This window comes from Rhinatrema bivittatum, chromosome 3, assembly GCF_901001135.1.
Source record: "Rhinatrema bivittatum chromosome 3, aRhiBiv1.1, whole genome shotgun sequence".
NCBI lineage: Eukaryota > Metazoa > Chordata > Amphibia > Gymnophiona > Rhinatrematidae > Rhinatrema > Rhinatrema bivittatum.
Window position 1 is genome coordinate 6,944,553 of NC_042617.1, and position 23,163 is coordinate 6,967,715.

At 50.1% G+C, this 23,163-nt stretch overlaps 1 protein-coding gene across 1 annotated transcript in view; it reads right to left on the reverse strand.

Annotated features, from left to right (window-relative positions):
* Positions 1 to 4,052: 4,052 nt before the first annotated feature.
* Positions 4,053 to 23,163, reverse strand: part of MRPS18A (mitochondrial ribosomal protein S18A) — a 43,886-nt gene continuing 24,775 nt past the window's right edge. The window contains exons 4-6 of the mRNA XM_029592865.1: positions 17,100 to 17,223; positions 15,559 to 15,628; positions 4,053 to 4,450 (exon numbers count right to left, since the gene is read on the reverse strand). Of these exons, the coding sequence (XP_029448725.1) occupies positions 4,306 to 4,450; positions 15,559 to 15,628; positions 17,100 to 17,223 (339 nt within the window). The 3' untranslated portion in view covers positions 4,053 to 4,305. The remainder of the gene's footprint in view (positions 4,451 to 15,558; positions 15,629 to 17,099; positions 17,224 to 23,163) is intronic.

The following is a 23,163-nucleotide window of genomic DNA, read 5'->3' on the forward strand; positions in this document are numbered from 1 at the left end:
ATTAAGTATTCCCGCGCATTTCAGAAAACAGAATGTGCAGTCAAGCTGTACATTTTTAATTTACATTGTACATTACCGCACAATGTAAATTTACCGCACAATGTAAATTAATTTATTTCTGTAAAGATTCTATTATTCATGTCTATTGCTTCTCTTCTTCCTTCCCCAGTTTCAACAACCCTGTTATATTGTAACTTTTGCTTCCTCTGCACTTGTTAAAAGAACAAAGTTATTGCACCCCCCTGTTATCTGTAAACCGGCATGATATGATTGTATCATGAATGCCGGTATAGAAAAGCTATAAATAAATAAATAAATAAATAAATAAATAAATAAATAGAATTTTGCTTTCAGAAATTAGCACCTACCCAAAGGTAGACGCTAAATTTCTTCAGGCACCGGGAAAGTGCACAGAAAAGCAGTAAAAACTGCTTTTCTGTGCAGCCTCCGACTTAATATCATGGCGATATTAAGTCTGAGGTCCTGAAACTTTCCAAAAGTAAAAAAAAAATAAAAATTTGAAGTTGGCCGGCAGCTGTTGGGTCGAAAACCGGACGCTCAATTTTGCTGGCATCCGTTTTCCGAGCCCGTGGTTGTCAGCGGGCTCGAGAACAGACGCCGGCAAAATTGAGCATCGGCTGTCAAACCCACTGACAGCCGCCGCTCCGGTCCAAAAGGAGGCGCTAGGGACGCGCTAGTGTCCCTAGCGCCTCCTTTTACCTGGTTTTACCACCGGGCCTAATTAGCATACTGAATCACGCACGCCGGGAGGGCGGGTGATCGCCCTCTCTCTCGCTGACTTTACTGAATCGGCCCGTTAATTTGGTGGAATCTAGGCCTTTACACACTCCCCTCCAGGCCAATCATTTCAAGAATTGTTCAAATACTGAGACTGGAGGTAGGGCAACTGATTTTCATAGCCCCCTTTTGGCCTCATAAACTGCGGTTTACCTGGCTCCAACTCCTAACTATTCAACCATTACGAGTGTGAATATTCCAGCCCTCATCATGCAGTACAATGGGAGTCTACTCCATCATAACAAAGCAGTTCTGAAAACTCATCTTAAATTTCTCCCAAAGGAAGTTTCTCGATTTTCACCAAGCCATTATATTGCCAGGTACTCGTATATATAAAAGATATCTGTAAATCTGCTACACGATCTTCTATCCGTACCTTCACGGTTATTGCTACCTAGTGACTGCTTCACATCAAGACAACGGCTTTGGAAAGGCAGTTCTTCCAAGCTTATTTAATTAACTCCTTGAGCTCTACACTCCATCCTCAGGCAATATAGATAGGTTACATGTATGAGCTACTGCTGACATGCAAAATGAACTAAGCATATGCAACCCTCAGCATGGGTGCCCCCATCTGTGTGGCTAGTATCCTGCTTGCCCACAGAAAAAATGAGGTTGCTTACCTGTAACAAGTGATCTCTGAAAAGAGCAGATAAATCAGCCACCCAATCCCTTCCACCTCCCCTTTAGAGATGAACCTTAGCATGCTGTTAAGACTGAGGAGACTCACGCAGCAGACAGCTGTGCAGGAAATGGTCCATCTATGTGCACAAACATTCTCTCTTGTGCAGCTTCTCATAAACAGAGTTTAGATGTGTGCACTACAGTACAGCATCATTGAAATAATAATAGAATGTCTTGGGCACGTTATGTTTTGCTGTGTGTGCCAAGTTCATGACCTGTGTGCTCATGCACACAGCTTAGAGGGAACAGTGGTGCACAGATGTGCAGAAGGACCTCCTAGGTTATTCTGAGCTCTGACACAGCTTTCCAGCTTGGCGCTACTGGATGATGTCACCCAACTTGTGGGTCTGACTTATCCTGCTTTCTATAGAGCACTGTATCTGTTACAAGTAAGCAACTTAACTTTCTGTCTAAACAGATCTTTAAAAATAATCCCTAAAACCATAATCCCTTCTGGTCAGGATTTTCACTCAGTGTCATATCTGGGTTAAAGTCCTCAGGTGAACTCCTACACACAGGGCCAGCAAACACTAATAAACTTTTTTTTTTTTTTTTAACACACTCGGTGCCTATTACTACAAAAGCAGGAAGATGTGTTCTGTGTTGGGCTGATCTAACATAGTTACATAGTAATGACGGCAGAAAAAGACCAAAATGGTCCATCTAGTCTGCCCAGCAAGCTTCCCAAGGTAGTAACTTTCGCTCCGTGCAGGTGACCCCCATGTTTCCCTTTAAGGGTAGTAACTGCTGCTCCGTGCAGGTTACCCCATGCCTTCTGTTAAGAGTAGTAACTGCCACTTCGTGCAGGTTACCCTCATGCCTTCTGTTAAGGGTAGTAACTGCTGCTCCGTGCAGGTTACCCCCATGCCTTCTGTTAAGGGTAGTAACTGCCGCTCTGTGCAGGTTACCCCCATGCCTTCTGTTAAGGGTAGTAACTGCTGCTCTGTGCAGGTTACCCCCATGCCTTCTGTTAAGAGTAGTAACTGCCGCTCCGTGCAGGTTACCCCCATGCCTTCTGTTAAGGGTAGTAACTGCCGCTCAGTGCAGGTTACCCCCATTTTTCTGTTAAGGGTAGTAACTGCCGCTCCATGCAGGTTACTCCCATGCCTTCTGTTAAGGGCAGTAACTGCCGCTCCGTGCAGGTTACCCCCATGTTTCTGTTAAGGGTAGTAACTGCCACTCCGTGCAGGTTACCCCATGCCTTCTGTGAAGGGCAGTAACTGCCGCTCCGTGCAGGTTACCTCCATGTTTCTGTTAAGGGTAGTAACTGCTGCTCCGTGCAGGTTACCCCCATGTTTCTGTTAAGGGTAGTAACTTCCGCTCTGTGCAGGTTACCCCCATGCCTTCTGTTAAGGGTAGTAACTGCCACTCCATGCAGGTTACCCCCATGTTTCTGTTAAGGGTAGTAACTGTCACTCCGTGCAGGTTACCCCCATGCTTTCTGTTAAGGGCAGTAACTGCCACTCCTTGCAGGTTACCCCCATGTTTCTGTTAAGGGTAGTAACTGCCACTCCATGCAGGTTACCCCCATGTTTCTGTTAAGGGTAGTAACTGCTGCTCCGTGCAGGTTACCCCCATGTTTCTGTTAAGGGCAGTAACTGCCGCTCTGTGCAGGTTACCCCCATGCCTTCTGTTAAGGGTAGTAACTGCCGCTCTGTGCAGGTTACCCCCATGTTTCTGTTAAGGGTAGTAACTGCCGCTCCGTGCTCGTTAAACTTTTTTCTTCATTCCCATCCTCTTAAGCCTTTAGGGATCCACAGTGTTTATCCCATGCCCCTTTGAAATCCTTCACAGTTTTAGTCTTCACCACTTCCTCCGGAAGGGCATTCCAGGCATCCACCACCTTCTCCGTGAAGAAATATTTTCTGACATTGGTTTTGAGTCTTCCTCCCTGGAGCTTCAGCTCGTGACCCCTAGTTCTACTAAATTGTTTCCAATGGAAAAGGTTTGTCGTTGTCTTTGGATCATTAAAACCTTTCAAGTATCTGAAGGTCTGTATCATATCACCTCTGCTCCTCCTCTGACAAACACGAAAGATACACAGCACATGACAGTAGAAAAAGACGAACAGGCCCATCAAGTCTGTTCAGTTATTTTGTCAAGAATGCATCTCAGCTGCCAGCCAGGACAGTGGTTTTTGTCTTTCTCCTCGGCATTCACCATCTTGATGAGTACACAAGCACCCTCTCCCTTCCTATGTAGTCCACATCCATTGGGAAGTAACGTCTGGAAGGCTTACAGCACTTAAATAGTCATGGGTGGTACTCCTAGTTACCCAGCACCAGGCAGCGTGGCACAGCCGATCAGAATGACAAGAAGTCTATTTTACAAAGAAACAAGCCAACAAGAAGCTGCTGCTGTTTCCAACTGAAATTACTGGACTGAAACCTGGATGAGTCATGAAACGTCTGCAGAATACCGAGAAAACATGACGCAAGCAACAATATCAGATTATTTACATGTGTTCTGCATTAGTGCGGGGCTGGAAGGGAGCAGCCGCCTCCTCCTGTTAATAATCTAGCTCGGCTCCGTAACGTACAGCAGCTGAATGATTCCTGCTTACACTCACAGAATGAGACCAAAACCATTTTATTACATTCATTTCACAATAAGCTTAGTGAAGCTGCACTCCCGCGGTGCTGAATTTCGGGTACCCAACTGTTCTTTCCTTCATTTACTCGTGGAGTGAGGTCTCTTGAAATACACCCGGACAGCGGGGGTTGCAGTACATGAGAGGAAGAAGGGCAGAGACAGGAAAATGAAGGTTCCAGGACACGGTGCCCATTCTAGGGGATGCCCGGGAGTGGAAATGGGCTCCCCCCCTCAGTGTTTCAGATAGATCGGTTTCTTCCCGTAGCGAATGTTATTCTTCAGTATAGGGTCTCCAACGGGCATGCGCACTTTACACCATTTCATCCCCTTCTTCCAGATGGGCTTCACAGAACCTACAGACCACCTGGTGAGGTACCTGGAAGAGAAGATGAAACTCCATGTCAACCATCTTGGAAAGTGACAGTAACACTCATGGCATTGGAAGATAAGGAACATTCAGCCCTCTGCTTCTGCCTAGTTATGCTTTGCTCTGGTTATCACCCCCTCTATTCAAGATATCTTCCAGGTATCTGCTGCATAAGCTTTACCATCACCATTCCTGGTCTTTGCCACCACCCACTGCATTCAGGAGATCTCCCAGCTCTCAGCTGCAGAAGGAAATATTTCCTATCTTTCTGAATGCATTTAGACTACGCTTCCAAGATGTTTAACCTTTGCAACCACTCCTTTTATTTGTTTCTTATTCTATCATAACTTCCCCCTTCTTTAAGTTAAATGCTACTGCAGTAGTTCTCCTTAATGTCCTCTTTTCAGTAATTATGTTAAGTATGATTACGTTAAGATCACGGTTGCCTCTCACACCAGATCCTGTGTTATGTGAGGATTAGATCTAGATTATAGCCTCCTCCTTTCCCTTCAAGTTGATTCCAGGATCAGCTGATCCACAATGCGATCATTTATGGCAGGGGTGGCCAACTCCGGTCCTTGAGAGCCACAGACAGGCCAAGTCCTCAGGATATTCTTCCTTGTGGCATCTAGAAACTTTACTTTCCTAGTATGACCCGATGAGATATTTATCCAGTCAATATTAGGACAACTGAAATCTCCCATTATTATTGGGTTGCCTAATTTGTTAACTTTTCACTGCCTCTCTTCATCCTAGCCAGACAGATGGTAGTGTATCCTCCACCGCTATACTCTTCCCCACCACACTGGAATTTCTATCCATACAGAGTCTATTGTATTGTGTCCTGCAGGACTTTTACAGTTTCATTTTATGCCACTTATTTATTTAAAACATTTTTATATACCACAAAATGGTCAGGGTCTGACCGTCTAGGCAGTTTACAGTAAAACATACATAATTAAAACACTATTCATATAGTGTCACACCTCCAACATTTTGACCTGGCCTATCATTTCAATATAATTTGTACCCTGGTGTCACAGTGTCTCTTGGTTATTCTCCTTCCAGCAGGTCTGTAAGATGCCTGTTGTCCCTACACCTTTGCTCAGTACTATACATTCCAACTCTACAATCTTATCTTTTAGACTTCTGGCATTTGCATACAGATAATTCAAAGAAGGCTTTTAAGTTATATTAACCTGCCCAGCAGTTGAAATGATTTATTTTTATTTGCTGTTTATTTAAATCAGGGATCTCCAAACTATGGCCTGAGAGCTGGATGTGGCACCTGGCAGAAGGAGCTTGATCTGACCTGCAGTGGTGATGGTGCCACCAGCTCAGATACCTGAAGCCAGAAGTGCAAGTGGAAGCACATCAGAGCAGCACGGATGAGTCATGCTAGTGCAAGGCCATAGTGTGCATGGCTGGCGTTGTGCTGAAGACAGGGAGAGAGGCTTTGGCACAGGCAGAAGGAGTTTTTAGCCGCAGGAAGGAAGGCACTGTGGGTTCTGCGAGGCTGCCAGGGTAAAGCCAGGTAATAATGGTGGGTCCTGGAGGTCCCAATTGCATTTCCATCTGTTTGGAGCTGCGGGGGAGGGAGAATGCAGAAATCCTGATTATAACCCAGAAAGCAAGTCTGAGCGCGTCTCCTTCTGGATTAGGGTCTCCAGAGGGGGTTGTTTTGCACAAATATGGCATGTTGCAAGAGAGAGGAGTGGGGAAAAGGGACGTATAAGGGGAAGGAAAGAGAGAGCGAGCATGGGGTAGTGTGAGCGAAAGTGCACCACAAGCACACTCCTCATCCTGCTGTCCATCCACTCTCCCTGCCCCCCTGCTTCACTAGTGGGCAGGTCCTGGGGGGCAGGGCAGCAATGCCGACTTTGGAGAAATCTAAAAATATTACTATGGATACCATCTGGCAAAGCCCTGCACGCCTGGGAACCCTGGTCCCTGCCTTCTCTCAAATCACCGACAGGGCAGCAAGAGTCTCCTTCCTTCCAATCGTTTTCAGCAAACACCGAGGAGGTCCTGCTCGTGGCCCTGTCAGCAATCGGAAATGTCCTCTGTGGTGTCCCTGATTTAAATGTCCTATTGGGATAGTATAACTTCCCCGTTATGCCAGTGTCCTCTGAAGATAGTCCACGCCACCACCTTTCCAGCAGCCAGGCAAGTTACCAAGAGATCCTCGTGTCCACCAGCTACCCGGCTTTCCATGCTCCTATCCCCTAGAAATTATTTACGGGGGGGCACAAGAGAGTCCTTTCTGGTACTGGACCGGGCAGGGCTGCCCCACCAGCTCCACGTTTACTGAACCTCCCCTCTGAAAATTCTCTGTCTGCCGATAATGAGCTTTCAACTCATCTTAAAATCTCTCCGTTCTGGATATAAAATGGAGCTGGGTCCAGATTCCCAGGCGCCTTGTGGGATTTAGGCTTGCTGGATGGAGACTGGAATAGGTCGGGATACAGAGGAGAAAGCCTGGTTGTGGATGAATTCCTTCCAGAAAAAAGCCAGCGACGTGAAGCTCGTCACACTGCGTCCAGCTCAGGGTCTGGGCCGATGGCACAGAGTGCAAATTTAAACATTTACTTACGAGGCTGGACCACCTCATGGCCTGAGCCTAAGTGCCAGGGGTAATCCCGTAACAGCAGACGCCTTTACAGTTTGGCTCTCACCCGTTCTCTCTGTAATAATCCTGCCCCCTCCGTAGACAGAAACTTCCTGTTACAGCACCACTAGCCCCAGCTCATCTCAGGCTTTCTTCTATGCTTTTCGTTTTCATCACCACCGCGCCACTGGGAGGCTGCTCAACGCTTCCATAAAGACATTTGTTCTGATGTTTGCCCAAGTAATGACCTTTTGTTCTAGAGCAGCATTTCAAACTGCTGAGAGGGCCGGGGCCTTGGAGCTTTGATGAGGGGGGCTACAATGGTGCCTGGCCCTTTCAGTGATCTGAAGAGAGCTCCCACAGAGGCAGAGCAGCAGGGGGTCAGTAACATTAGTTTTAGGAGGTTGGCAACGCCGTCGCACTCCCAAGAACCGGATGAGTGGCAGCGTGGGGCTCTCTCCCCCACTCAGAGCTCACCAATACATTCTTGCTGTCTACATTGCTCCCCTTCCCAACTCTGTCACATTCCCTTTCCCTCCCTCTCACCTTGTGGGGGTTTGCCTCTTCAGTTGGAAGGGGGTGGGTCGGGGAGCACGCCAGCACTGCGGCCTTCACTGCCCTGCTGCACAGGACTCTCTTTTTCGCTGGTGGAGGGGCTTAGGATCCCCCAGAAGCACCGAAGCCTTCGCCGCCACTACGTAAAGCTTGATCTGCAGGGCAATTCAGCCCAGGGCAGGGAAACGCTCTGCAGGCCACACGAAGCCTGCGGTGCTCAGTTTGGGGAGCCCTGTGCTAGAGCATTCGTTCCTGTGCATTACTTACACATCTCAGGTATTTATTCAAACTTCTTCTACACCGCCAATCGCAGCAAAAGAAAATTAGGTTCTTACCTTTGGCTAATTTTCGTTCCTGTAGTACCGAGGATCAGTCCAGACTCCTGGGTTTTGCCCCCCCTCTAGCAGATGGAGACAGAAGTTTATAAACAAAAAACTCCGCCTACATATAGGCTGGTGCCACCTACAGTCTGGCAGTATTACTGAATGTCAAAGTAGCAGGATAACCCGCAACAAAGAACCCAAAGAACACTGAAGATTACCTCCAAACTAAGCACAACCGAAGCTTAACTCCACCCAACTGGGTACCGAACTCGAGGTAACCAACAAACAAACATATTCCAGAAACAGCACACAGACCACACATCCTCTCCCGGCAGACAACCGCAACCGCAATACTGGGCGGGACTCTGGACTGATCCTCGGTACTACAGGAACGAAAATTAGCCAAAGGTAAGAACCTAATTTTCTTTTCCCTGTACGTACCAGGATCAGTCCAGACTCCTGGGATGTACCAGAGCTTACCTTACTGAGGGTGGGAGCCGGAGAGGCCTGCCCTAAGCACCCCTTCTCCAAACCCCGACGACCCTGGCGCCTTCACATCCAAACGATAGTGCCGGGCAAAAGTATGGACTGACTTCCAAGTGGCCGCCCTACAGATCTCCTCCGTAGGGATATGTTGGCATTCCGCCCATGAAGCAGCCTGGGCGCGAGTAGAGTGGGCTTTCAGTCCCACCGGTAATGGTCTCCCCACCAACAAATATGCTGAGCGAATGGTTTCCTTCAACCAACGAGCAATTGTAGTCTTGGAGGCCGCTTTACCTCGCCTGGGACCACCATAGAGGACGAACAGATGATCGGAGACCCTGAACACATTAGTGATCTCCAAATAGTGCAACAAGACGCGCCGAACATCCAGCTTCCGCAGGTCCCTAGCCAAGGGATCCGAAGACTGCACCTGACCAAACGATGGCAACTCAACCGTCTGATTGACGTGAAAGGACGAAACCACCTTTGGTAAAAAAGACGGCACAGTACGCAAGGAGACTCCTGAATCCGAAATCCTCAGAAAAGGTTCTCGACACGACAGAGCCTGCAGCTCAGAAATCCGCCGCGCCGATGCCATAGCCACCAAAAATACCACCTTGAGCGTCAAGTCCTTAAGAGTGACGTGCCGCAGAGGCTCAAACGGTGCCTTACACAGCGCTTTAAGAACCACATTCAAATTCCAAGACGGACACGGAGGACGAAACGGAGGGCGTAACTGTCTTGCCCCCCGAAGGAAACGCACCACATCCGGATGCTGTGCTACCGAAACTCCGTGCACCCGCCCCCGAAGAGATCCTAGCGCTGCCACTTGCACCCGCAAAGAACTACAGGACAGGCCCTTAGCCAACCCATCCTGGAGAAACAGCAGAATATCCGGGATAGTTGCTCGGGTAGGTGCTGTGCCGCGATGCACACACCAAGTCTCAAACAGTCGCCACACGCGCACGTACGCCAGAGACGTAGATTTCTTTCGGGACTGCAACAGCGTGGATACCACTGAAGCCGCGTACCCTTTAGAGCTCAACCGCTGCCTCTCAAAAGCCATGCCGCTAGACAAAAGCGATGCACCAGGTCGAAACAAACGGGCCCCTGATGTAGGAGATCCGGCAGAAACGGAAACCGAAGTGGCCCCTCGACCGCCAGATTCACCAGATCCGCGAACCAGGGCCTCCTTGGCCATTCTGGAGCCACCACGATCACCTCCGCCGGGTGCTGCTCTATGCGACGCAGCACCCGTCCGATAAGCGGCCACGGAGGAAACACGTAGAGCAACACATCCCTCGGCCACTGAACTACCAGTGCATCCACTCCTTTCGCCAACGTCTCCCGTCGACGAGAGAAAAATCGAGGAGCCTTTGCATTGCGGAACGTGGCCATCAGGTCTACCGCTGGTGTGCCCCACCGATCGCAAATGAGCCTGAAGGCGTCCTCCGCGAGCTCCCACTCCCCGGGATCTAACCAATGCCGGCTGAGAAAATCCGCCTGGACGTTTTCCACCCCGGCTATGTGGGAAGCCGCGATACTGCTCAGATGGGCCTCCGCCCATATCATCAACGACCGAGCTTCTGCCGCTACCGGCTGACTCCGGGTTCCCCCCTGACGATTGATATAAGCCACCGTGGTCGCATTGTCCGACAGAATCCTGACTGAACGCCCGCGGAGAAGCGGGAGGAACCTCACCAGAGCTAATCGCACCGCTCGAGTTTCCAACAGATTGATGGACCACGACGCCTCCCGAGCAGACCATGTTCCCTGAACCGCTCGACCGAGACAGACCGCTCCCCAACCGATCAGACTGGCATCCGTGGTAACCACCGTCCACGACGGAGTTTCCAACGAAACCCCGCGACTCAAGTTTTCGTGGCAGAGCCACCACGGCAAGCTGTCTCTGGCGTCCTGGGTCAACGGCAGGCTGAGGAAAAATTCCTCCGAGACCGGGCTCCAGCGGGAGAGCAACGCGGACTGCAAGGGACGCATATGCGCAAACGCCCATGGAACTAACTCTAGCGTGGAATTCATAGAGCCCAAGACCTGCAGATAGTCCCAGACCACTGGGACCGGTTTGCGCAACAACCCGCGAATTTGCCCCTGTAGTTTGAGGATACGCTCTTGCGTTAGGGCCACCGTGCCTTGACACGTGTTGAACACCGCCCCCAAATACTCCAGGGATTGCGACGGCACCAGATGACTCTTGGCCAGGTTGACCACCCAGCCCAGTGATCGTAACAGGTGAAGCACCCGCTGAATCGCCAGCAGACAAAGAGTCCTCGACTTGGCCCGAAATCAGCCAATCGTCCAAGTATGGATGCACCAACAGCCCCTCCTGGCGGAGTCTCGCCGCCACCACCACCATAATCTTGGTGAACGTGCGCGGAGCCGTTGCCAGGCCAAATGGCAACGCTTGAAACTGGTAATGTTGCCCCAGTACCGCAAAACGGAGAAACCGTTGGTGCTCCCGTCGAATCCCAATGTGCAGGTACGCCTCTGTGAGGTCCAGAGAGGCCAGAAACTCTCCTTTTCTGACCGACGCGATCACGGACCGCAAAGTTTCCATTCGAAAACGCGGAACCCTTAGGCACTTGTTGACACTCTTCAAGTCGAGAATGGGACGAAACGTTCCCTCCTTCTTGGGTACCACGAAATAAATGGAATACCGGCCCTGTCGGAGTTCGCCTGTCGGCACCGGAACGACGGCCCCGAGGTCGCGCAACCGCGCCAGAGTCTCCCGCACCGCCCGGCGCTTTTCTGAAAATCCGCAAGGGGACACCAGAAAACCCGGAGCCGGACGGTGTGAAAAATCTAACGCGTAGCCGTGTTTTATCACCTCTAGGACCCACTGATCTGACGTAATCTTGGTCCATTCCTCGTAAAACCGGCTTAACCTGCCTCCAACCGGGGGAATCGAGGAACGGACTGGCCTCACTTCATTGTGCTGGCTTACCGCCCTGCACAGCCGGACTGGCCCCCGGACGGCCGAATCGACGCCCACGAAAGGACTGCGAGTACGATTGTTGTCGGGCCGCACCGTGACGGAACGAAGAGTTCGATCCGCGCGCCGCACGAGTTCTACGGCCCCCACGAAACCGAGGCTGAGCGGCTGGAGCACCCCGGAAACGGTATCTATCCTCCGGTAAACGGTGCACTTTATTCTCCCCCAATGATTCCAGGAGATCCTCCAACTCCTTACCAAAGAGCAACTTCCCCTTAAAGGGAAGGGAGCCTAACCTAGCCTTGGAGGTACCATCCGCCGCCCAATGGCGAAGCCACAACAGTCGCCGCGCCGCTACTGCAGAGACCATGGTCCGTGCCGAAGTGCGCAGGAGATCATAAAAAGCGTCCGCACTATAAGCGATGACCGCCTCCAATCGACTCGCCTGCCTCGCCTCATCCGTCGATAGAGACTCATTCGCCAACAGCTGCTGTGCCCAGCGTAAACCGGCTCGCAACGAAAAATTACTACAAACCGCGGCCCGGATTCCCAACGCCGAGACCTCAAAAATACGCTTCAGTTGAACCTCCAACTTCCTATCCTGTATATCTTTGAGAGCCGTACCTCCCGTTACCGGAATGGTGGTCTTTTTGGTAACCGCTGCCACCGCCGAATCAAGTTTTGGCAGGCGCAGAAGTTCCAACACGTCCTCCGGCAGTGGATATAACTTATCCATAGCCTTAGCTACCTTGAGTCCCAAATCCGGAGTATCCCACTCCTTAAACATCAAATCCGATGCCGAGAAATGTAGTGGAAAAGCCGACGAGGGACCCCTGAGGCCCAAGACCACCGGATCCGTCTGACCCAGACGAGATTCTACCTGGGGAAGTGGGATTCCCAGTTCCCCCAGGATTTCCGGGATGAGGGGCCCTAGCTCATCCCTATGGAACAACCGAACTACCTTCGGATCGTCCCCATCCGTAGCGTGCAGTGTCCCTGCATCCTTAGGCTCCGGCTCTTCATCCCCCTCAACCCCCCTCGGGGGCTGGGATGGGCAGTCCAGATCCTCCTCCGGATCCGCCAGCGCCTCCGACTCCGACGAGGAGAGCGAAGGCCCCTCCGCCCCCCTGGAACGAAGAGGCCTTGGCCTGGGCCTAGACAGCCCCCCTCCCCCCGTGCCGGATTTTGGGGCCTTGACCGCTGGCGCTCCGCTCTCAGAAGCGGGGATCCCCGGACCTCTCTTCCGAGCCAGGCGGCGTGCTTTAAACGCCTTATGCATTAGCAACACGAACCGCGAGTTAAATGAGGAGTCCGATGACCCCTCCTCCTCTCCCCCATCCTCGGGGGAATCATCCCCAGGAGACCTGGACCCTACCGGCCCTTCCTCACTTCCAGACACCCTCTGGGGGGACAAACGCGGCGGGTCCCGCACCTGTGCGCTGGTCTGCCGGCCCGCGCTAACTTGTGCTGCCCGCGCTGAGAAAATGGCCGCTGTTCCCGCCGAAAACGCTGGCAAAATGGCCGCCGTCCCTGACGAACTCACAGCCGTCCGCTCCGGGAACGCTGATACCTCGCGGTCCTGCCTACCCCGCCGAGACGCCGAAGGCACCGCCGACCCTCCTTCTCCGCCGCCCACGCACGCGGAACAGAGACTGTCGCGCGACAGCCGCCCTGCCGCGGACCCGCAGGCCCTACACGAAGCCTGCCGAGGCATTTGCAAAACGCCGCGGAGATCGGAGAAAAAAAAAAGAGACAAAATTTCCTCCCCGGATCGCCGAGCCCCCAGTCGCCGCGAGGTACAAGCACACCACACACACACACACACACAGCCAAACAAAATCCAACACCAAAAGATTTTTTTTTTTTTTTTTTTTTATAAGCTGCTTACCTCGGATCCGGATCCGGCTGGGGGGAGTGAGCCGGGACCCCCGGTATCACCCCCAGCCCTGTCAAGCCGGTACGTGGGGCTCCCCCACTCCTCGGCGGCCTCTACCAGGAGGAACGGTCCCCTCAGGACCCTACCTTCCCCTGGGAGGCGGGGATTGGGACCAGCAGGCAAGCCTCTGCGGTCCCTTCCCCGAGCACAAACAAAACACACCTACCGTCCTACCACAAAAGTCCTATCCTTTTTTTTTTTTTTTTTAAACACCTAATAACTAGGCCCTCAACAGACTGTAGGATTTTGCACCCTCTCCACCTGCTAGGAGACAGAAGAATACTGCCAGACTGTAGGTGGCACCAGCCTATATGTAGGCAGAGTTTTTTGTTTATAAACTTCTGTCTCCATCTGCTAGAGGGGGGGCAAAACCCAGGAGTCTGGACTGATCCTCGGTACGTACAGGGAACATCCATTCTAACTCAAGCTGCAGATCTGAATGTGTAGGGTATCCCGGGTCTCTCCTTTACTCTAGGCCCATTTCACAGGCGAGCTCTTTCCTGGCTCTCTCTCTCTCTCTCTCTCTCTCTCCAGCACTGGACAATATTCGAGGGGGCTGATGGAGTAACCTGTGCTGACCCTACCCTGGGTTTTAACTCCTGTTTAAGCCTGGGCTTTTGTTGGTAACTAGAAAATACCTAGTAAACCAGGAGTGAAGCCGGCAGCCCCGCAGCAAGATTAGCGAGGCTCATGCTAATTGCTTATTAGTTATCAGCCCGCACTGCAGGCAGGCTGCCCAGTGCCCCTCACTTTACCCTGGGAGATTTAAGTCCTGCTCCGAGGCAGTAGAGAGGAGGGCACCAAACCCCACTCAGGCGGGCCGGGTGAGTCCTCTCCCCCCTCCCTCTCAGCTGACCAGAGTGGAAGGCCCGCGCAAGCGAGGGCAGGGCTGTTCAGTCTCTCTACTGCCGGGGGAGGGGGAGTTCTGCACTGGCCTGCCTAAGGGAGGGAGGGAGGGATCAAATCAAGGCTGGGGAAGGTTTGGAAGTAATGACATGCAAGATGGCCTTTCAATACAAAAAGCTGCTTAGCATGCCTCCTGGCCTATGCGTGTTATTAGTGTCCCGAGGGGAGCTCTCCTTGTAAATAAAATGCACCGCATGGGTTTCCTTCCTTCCATCGGCCTGCAGGTGACACGTCCAGAGGCACTCTCACCTCCTTTTCCAGCCACCCTGTCTTCTGGGGCTTCAGATGGCCCTGGAAGATGAAGTCCTTTCAGTAGACGCAGTAAGTTTGTGGCTGGATACATCCTAGGTAATCTTGTTGGGGGGGGGGGGGGGGTAGTGCCCTGACACTATTCAGCTGCTGTCAAGCTGCCTTTTCCCTCCTTCCCCTATCAGGGGCGAGGCAGGGAAAGCCCCTGAACTGATGCTTGGCAAGGACATTAAAAGTGCCCTTAATGTAACCCAGAGAGACTTCCATGCAGACAGCGATACATCATGCATGACATTTCAGCTTCCTCAGACTGGCCAAGTAATGAAAAGCAGAAGCAAGAGCGCACACAGGCGCAGCCTTCCCTTTCCTTGTACAAAGGGGATTCTGCAAGTCACATCTTAATAAGAGCTGCCATGCAGGCTCCTGCCCAGCATCCTGTCTCCCACAACGGCCCACAGATCCGTTCCTCACTGCTCGCTCCCGGAACCGGAGGGGAGCTGGACCTGCCCCCAAACCCTTTTCAAACCCACTTATCCTACTAGTTTTCACCACATCCTCTGGCAGTAAGTTCCACAGATGAATTGTATGGTGAATGAGAAAGAAAACAAACACTTTCTCCAGTTTGTTCTGAATCTGCCGCCAGTCAGCTGCATAGAGAGCCGTTGCCTGTTAACTTGCAGCAACCTCTCGGGCTGAAGAGCCCTAACCTGTTAGCCTTCCTTTGCAAGAGAAGGAAGCAGTCATGAAAGGTATCACTCGCAGGCCCGATGCTACGGAACTCAATCTCTGACATGTAAGGAAGAACTGAAAGCCTGGCTCTGCGATAATGCCTGCTCCCTGAGGGATATAAGCAATTCCCCCTCACTCTGATGAGCAGCGATGTCCTGAACATTACCCCATTCTCGCACCCCCCTCCCCTATAACGATTACAGATGCATGCTCTGTGTCTGTCCCTTAGGCATGGGACGTTTACCCCTATGCAGGCCTGCCTTTCTAACGGGGAGTGTCAAACCTGCACACCGTCGTCATCTAGCGATCCTCACAGGGAACAACGCTACACAAAACACTCACATACAATAAAACAAACCTCAGGCGGGCCTGGCTTACCTGTTGAGCTGGGGTTTCTCCTTGGGCTTGTGACCCTCGGGGAGGACGGGCCTGTGGTTTGGCAGCAGACCTGAGAAGAGATGCACAGAAGTCACTCAGAACCAACGCAGAGGGGTAAGGGACAGGGAACGCTTTCCATTCCTGCAGTCTATGCACAGCATCACAGTATTCACAGCGCAGACCCCATGACTGCTGCAGGGGACCGCGTCAGGGGTGGCAACGTCAGTGCTCAAGAGCCCCCAGCAGGCCTGGCTTTCAGGAAATCCATCTCTCCAGGCCACCCCTCAGCCACCTCATGTCAACAGCTCCTGCTCTTCCTCATCTTCAGATAACTAGGACATTGCCCATTCCAGGGTATCAGGCAAGACCGGGAGGACTCTGATTAATGGAATTCTTTGTATTTTATTTTTTTCCGACTGTTCTTGTTTATGTAATTTTTAAGCATAGGAGACTTATATAAACATACGGAGACGTATTAGAATAGGGTTTCAATTACAAATTGTATTTTCCTCTAACTATTATTGCTCATATTGTTTGCTTACTTTTTTTCTTATTTTAAAAATGTTTTATTTTATTTCCATTTATTATCACCAAACTGTTTATGGTAATTGTGAACCGTTTTGGTCAATACCCATTGTGAAAGACGGGATAGAAATGTTCTAAAATAAAATAAATAAATAAATAGCCGAGCCTCTCCTCTCCTGGCAGCAGCCCCACCAGCAAAGCCCACACAGAACGGCAGGTTTCAAGGTGAAACCCGAGGCAACGCTCTGTGTATTCTCATGGCTAATCTTTAGCTGTACGTCAGCAACGCTCGGTGCACCTGGTCCCAGTGCCAGGTAGCGCCTGGGTAAACTGTTTGTACTTACACAGAGTAAAGGACTTGTCCATTACTGTGGAAATCGCTTCTGACTGCATATGAATGGATGACCCGTATCACCTGGGCGGCCTGGAAACGCTGAGGTAGATCTTCAAAACATATGCGCGCGTGAACAAAAGTACACCAGATTTTATAAGATACGTGCGTAGCCGCGCGTATCTTATAAAATCCGGGGTCGGCGCGTGCGCAGGCTGCGCAAAATCGGCAGCCTGCGTGCGCCGAGCCGCGCAGCCTGCCTCCGTTCCCTCCGAGGCCGCTCCAAAATCGGAGCGGCCTCGGAGGGAACTTTCCTTCCGCGTCCCCCCCACCTTCCCCTCCCTTCCCCTATCTACCCCACCCCTACCTAAATCCCCCCCCTTACCTTTGTTGGGCAAGTTACACCTGCTTGAAGCAGGCGTAACTTGCGCGCGCGCCGCCCCGGCATTCCCCGGCACAGGCCGCAGTGCCGGGGGGACTCGGGACCGCCCTCCCGGCCTGCCCCCGAACCGTCACCATGCCCCAGACACGCCCCCGGACACGCACCCTCCTGCCCCTTTTACGAAGCCCCAGGACTTAGGCTGCCAGCGCGCAGGGATTTTAAAATCTACCCCACAGTTTTTACTTCCATGCCCTGACTGAATGGGCCTCCACAGAACTCCAAGAAGCAGAGCTGGATCTTTACCTGCTCTGTGCGCCATCTTGACACAGATGGCTATCTTCTTGTGCTCCTCAAAGCAGAGGGTTGTGACACGTCGGGGCAGCATCCCCCCATCTGAACGGATAAACTGACTCAGCAGCAGGACGTCCTGAGGGGCAGGAAAGTGGAAATCTTAGGTTATGCACAGAATCAGAGAAAGCTGACAGCATGCAACTCTCCTTAGTGCTCGTCCCAGTGCCTACTTTTTATTTATTTAATAGTTTTATATACCGATGTCTCATGAGAACAGATCAAATCGGTTTACATTAGCTAACAAATATTCATTTTAAATTTTTGCATTTCCAAAAAGAAAAGGAAGTAAACACATAGTTTCATAATATAAATAAAAATAAAATAGTAAACTAAATCATCAAAATTTAGACAGATAAAGAAGCAGTGATAATATAAGCAGTAGGTTAAAATCTCCTGGAAGGCTTGTTTGAAAAGCCATGTTTTAATACCCTTTTTAAATATTTTAATGTTAGCTTCCATCCTGGGGCCCTGCAATGGAAATAGCCCTTTCTCTCACATTATTTGAATGAGCGACTTTAGGGGAAGGTATGGGTAGCATCTCTGTGCCTGCTGATCTTGTAATTCTAGATGGGATATGAAAATGTAATGTTGAGGTTAACCGTTCTATCTTTTATGAATTAGGGACAGAGCTTTCTGCTGAGCTCTGTATTTAACAGGTAACCAGTGAGGGTCCTTCAGTATTGGTGTAATGTGATCAGATCTTCTAGTTCCTGTTAGGAGTCTAGCGGCTGAGTTCTGTATTTAACAGGTAACCAGTGAGGGTCCTTCAGTATTGGCGTAATGTGATCAGATCTTTTAGTTCCTGTTAGGAGTCTAGCGGCTGAGCTCTGTATTTAACAGGTAACCAGTGAGGGTCCTTCAGTATTGGCGTAATGTGATCAGATCTTTTGGTTCCTGTTAGGAGTCTAGCGGCTGAGCTCTGTATTTAACAGGTAACCAGTGAGGGTCTTTCAGTATTGGTGTAATGTGATCAGATCTTCTAGTTCCTGTTAGGAGTCTAGCGGCTGAGCTCTGTATTTAACAGGTAACCAGTGAGGGTCCTTCAGTATTGGTGTAATGTGATCAGATCTTCTAGTTCCTGTTAGGAGTCTAGCGGCTGAGTTCTGTATTTAACAGGTAACCAGTGAGGGTCCTTCAGTATTGGCGTAATGTGATCAGATCTTTTAGTTCCTGTTAGGAGTCTAGCGGCTGAGCTCTGTATTTAACAGGTAACCAGTGAGGGTCCTTCAGTATTGGCGTAATGTGATCAGATCTTCTAGTTCCTGTTAGGAGTCTAGCGGCTGAGCTCTGTATTTAACAGGTAACCAGTGAGGGTCCTTCAGTATTGGCGTAATGTGATCAGATCTTTTAGTTCCTGTTAGGAGTCTAGCGGCTGAGCTCTGTATTTAACAGGTAACCAGTGAGGGTCCTTCAGTATTGGCGTAATGTGATCAGATCTTTTGGTTCCTGTTAGGAGTCTAGCGGCTGAGCTCTGTATTTATTTATTTATTTATTTTAAGTTTTTCTATACCGGCATTCGCAATAGATATCGCATCATGTCGGTTTACAATTAACAAGTGGATAGGTAACAAAACTCGGTAAAAAACTAACATTTAATATATTTAATTATATTTAATATATTTAATTATATTTAATATTTAACAGGTAACCAGTGAGGGTCCTTCAGTATTGGCGTAATGTGATCAGATCTTTTGGTTCCTGTTAGGAGTCTAGCGGCTGAGCTCTGTATTTAACAGGTAACCAGTGAGGGTCCTTCAGTATTGGCGTAATGTGATCAGATCTTTTGGTTCCTGTTAGGAGTCTAGCGGCTGAGCTCTGTATTTATTTATTTATTTATTTTAAGTTTTTCTATACCGGCATTCGCAATAGATATCGCATCATGTCGGTTTACAATTAACAAGTGGATAGGTAACAAAACTCGGTAAAAAACTAACATTTAATATATTTAATTATATTTAATATATTTAATTATATTTAATATTTAACAGGTAACCAGTGAGGGTCCTTCAGTATTGGCGTAATGTGATCAGATCTTTTGGTTCCTGTTAGGAGTCTAGCGGCTGAGCTCTGTATTTAACAGGTAACCAGTGAGGGTCCTTCAGTATTGGCGTAATGTGATCAGATCTTTTAGTTCCTGTTAGGAGTCTAGCGGCTGAGCTCTGTATTTAACAGGTAACCAGTGAGGGTCCTTCAGTATTGGTGTAATGTGATCAGATCTTTTGGTTCCTGTTAGGAGTCTAGCGGCTGAGTTCTGTATTTAACAGGTAACCAGTGAGGGTCCTTCAGTATTGGCGTAATGCGATCAGATCTTCTAGTTCCTGTTAGGAGTCTAGCGGCTGAGCTCTGTATTTAACAGGTAACCAGTGAGGGTCCTTCAGTATTGGTGTAATGTGATCAGATCTTCTAGTTCCTGTTAGGAGTCTAGCGGCTGAGTTCTGTATCTAACAGGTAACCAGTGAGGGTCCTTCAGTATTGGTGTAATGCGATCAGATCTTTTAGTTCCTGTTAGGAGTCTAGCGGCTGAGCTCTGTATTTAACAGGTAACCAGTGAGGGTCCTTCAGTATTGGTGTAATGTGATCAGATCTTTTGGTTCCTGTTAGGAGTCTAGCGGCTGAGTTCTGTATTTAACAGGTAACCAGTGAGGGTCCTTCAGTATTGGCGTAATGTGATCAGATCTTTTAGTTCCTGTTAGGAGTCTAGCGGCTGAGCTCTGTAACAGTTGGGCCTAAAACATTGAATTACAGTAATCTAATTTTGATAAAACAAGAGCCTGCAAAACTGCTCTAAAATCTTTTGGAAATAAGAGAGGCTTCAGTCTTTTAAGGACATTCAATTTAAAATACCCATCGTTAATGATTTTTTTAACGCAAGTTTTCATTGTGAATTCGCAATCAAGGAAGATCCCTAGATCTCCTACTTCTAGGGAGATGGGGTAATATTCAGAGGCTTTCTGAATGTCCAGTTCCTTTGCCAGGCTTAATTTAGGGGAGGTATTTAGAATTTCAGGTTAATACTTTATCAGTGGCGGCTTGATAAATATCCCAGTGCTTAAGTGTTATGTCTATTGATTTTTCGATCGGAAGTAAAATTTGTACGTTGTCAGCATTTATAGAAAATGTGTTAGCCCGAGGCCGGCTAGAAATCTGCACAATGGAAGCCTATAAATATTAAAGGGGGTCGCAGACAGAGAAGATCCCTGGGGAACTCCATACTGTGACTCGTTATCAAGAAGATTGGGTCTCCATCGGGAGCTGCTCCATACCAACCCTTTTCTGAAATGTATTTGCTTTGCTTTCTTCTGAGCCTGTTCATAATTCTTTCTTCCTGTACTCTCTCTTATAACCTGTACCCCTCTCCCAGATCAAACACTGCTCCAGAGGAGGTCTCTTCAGTGATGCTCAAGGAACATCTCTGCTGCTTCTGCCTTCTCCCCACTGCACGGTCGCTCATCAGACGGGATTCATCCATGTCAGGAGGGCCGCGCTGAGCGTCCTCTCTAATGTGCCCTTACGTCTCCAAGCATGCAATGGGCTGAAGAGAGCAGGATCCCTTCTGACACGACGCTATCCGCTCACCCCCTTTCCTCGTGCACTACCCTCCTAGCTTTCTGTACTCCAAGCGCAGGACACAGACATGGTTTTTGTAGCCAATTTTAGATGCAACTTCCTAGCCCACGCCTCACACGTCTATAAAATAAAATTACAAAATAAAGCACGTATTTTCTCCCGCGCCCTCTCCAACAGGGCTCCCCCAAACCTTTGGCCTATGGAGCTCCATCTTCTTTCCCAAAGCCAGAGGAAGCCTGGCAGGGTCTCCCACAGAGCCACGGCTCCTGCCAGCTCTGGTCAGGCCTTTTCCTCCTGGGGCCCCACAGACTCTCAGGCAGCAGCTCCCTGACTCTAAAGCATCAAGGCAATGGCTCTCAGTGGCCCTGCCACCCGCTTCCCATAGCCACTGAAGCTGCCAGCTGAGCTCCTCCCCTCCCCCGGCTGGGACAGCGGCAGGAGCCAATTTGCTCCCTGCTACTTCTCGCACTGCTTTTGACCCCTCCTGCCACAATCACATTTTAAAGAAGAACAGGTGGGCACCGGATTTTGCATTTCCCCAGCAGACCCCAGCCCTCTCCATCAGTTCAGGGCCGTGCAAGCCCTGCAACCAGGGGCCACCACTTCCAACAAGAAGGTAAGAAAAACATCTCTGTCTTTTCTTTACAGGAAGGGCGGGGTGGGTGGGTGAGTGCCCCTGCCACTCACTTCAGGGGGCAGAGGAAGCTTGCAAACTGCAGGGACATCTAAAGATATTATTTCTGACACTATGTGCCACGGCTCTGGGAACCTGGCCTCTGCCTGCCCCCCCATCTCAAATCGTTAGAATGGCAGGAGACCCTCTACCTCATTGGAAATACTTGTTCCTTTCAGGAGAGTGCACCAGAGTCAAGTGCTTAACCAGTGCTTTCCAGCATAAGGTGGCCTGCTGGAGAAAGGTCACACAAACTGGAGAGAAAATGCTAGTTTAAGAAGACTTTTTAAAGTTATTTTGTCCCCAGGAGTGTTTAGAGCTATACGATAGTGCTACAGACTTTGCAAAACAGTTTCAGCTAAGCATGCAACATGAAGTCAGACACTAATTAGTCTTGATTTATGGTTCTCTGAGCTCTTTACTGTGCTGATTCAGGATGGATGCAGTTATCAGCCACATGGACTCTTCTTCCAGGGCCCAGTGAAGCGCACTCAAGATGAACCCCCATGGAAACAGGCTCTTCCTGGCAAGAGCAGTGCAGGAGGGGCTCAGCGTGAGCCATCTGATGACGCCACCGGGTCACTCATTTCTTGCAGCCCTGCTTTACCAGACCCTGAGCAACGGATGCCCACCCTCGGGTGAGATGGGGCAATTGCCATTTCAATGAAAGTTACCCAAGGATCGCGTTCAGCAGCTATTTACCAGCTGCTAGACGGTGGGATACTTGCAAGCTGGAAAACCCTTCAACAGAGGCTGAGCACAGGGCACAAAGCATAGAGGAAGCGAACGTGAGAAGGCAAGGCTCACGTCTGTATCGGAGCAGCACGTCAGTGCAGCAAACAGTGGGCGACACAACTGTGCTAAGCTTTCCAGGCTCTGCCCTGTCATCAGGTCGCTGCAGAATGAGCTGGGATGTTGCTGGACTATCCATGTGAGCCACAGGACAGATTACCCCATCAGTGAGTTATCAATGCTGTAAAGAACTGTGAAGTAGAAAGGATGGGGAGAATGCGTAGCGAGGTGTGAGGAGTGAGCTGGACACACAGATAAGGAGCAGATTTTACAGCGCGGGAAGCGAGGACATCGTGTTGTCTTCACCTAAGAAGCTGCAATTTGATGCATTAGCCCCTGAAGCAGACGGCAGTGTCAAGGCAGCTGGTCCCTGAGACAAAACCACGACCCATTTTGAAGAGGAGCTGTGCGCAAGGCAGGATGTCTCAAAGCCAAGTGGTTTCTCAGGGAAGAAAACTCTGAGCAAGCAGCCATACTGAAGCTCACAGAAAGGGCTGCCTGCCCTCTTCTCTCACAGAAACCCTAAGCAGGGAGCTGCAATAAGGCACTAGTCAGGATTTGGGTGGACTGGAGAAAGCAAGAGCTGCTGGGAATGAAAATAGTTTGCAGCAGCAGGAACGCCAGCACGCTCGCGGCTGACATGATACTGGGGGGCTGCACACACGACAGCTCCCCGAAGTGATTGTTAAGGAGAAAGACCTTGGATGATGCCTCCCTGATGAGCTCTGCTGCGAGGGAGTGAGAAGAGATGCTGTGCATGCTGAGTCTCGGCAGGGAGGAAGAGGAGAGGCTCCCTGATAAGAGCTGGGTGGGAAGGACTGAGTGTCCAATGACTGACTGAGGAGAAGATGGGCAGGAGGCACAATGGCCTGCTCAGAAAGCTGATGAGAGCCGTCCTTAAGAGAAAGGCTGTGCACGCGAGCTCTCTGAGAGGGCTCCCCTTCATTGTGTCTCCACGGCAGATTTCCTCACCGTATTCCAGGA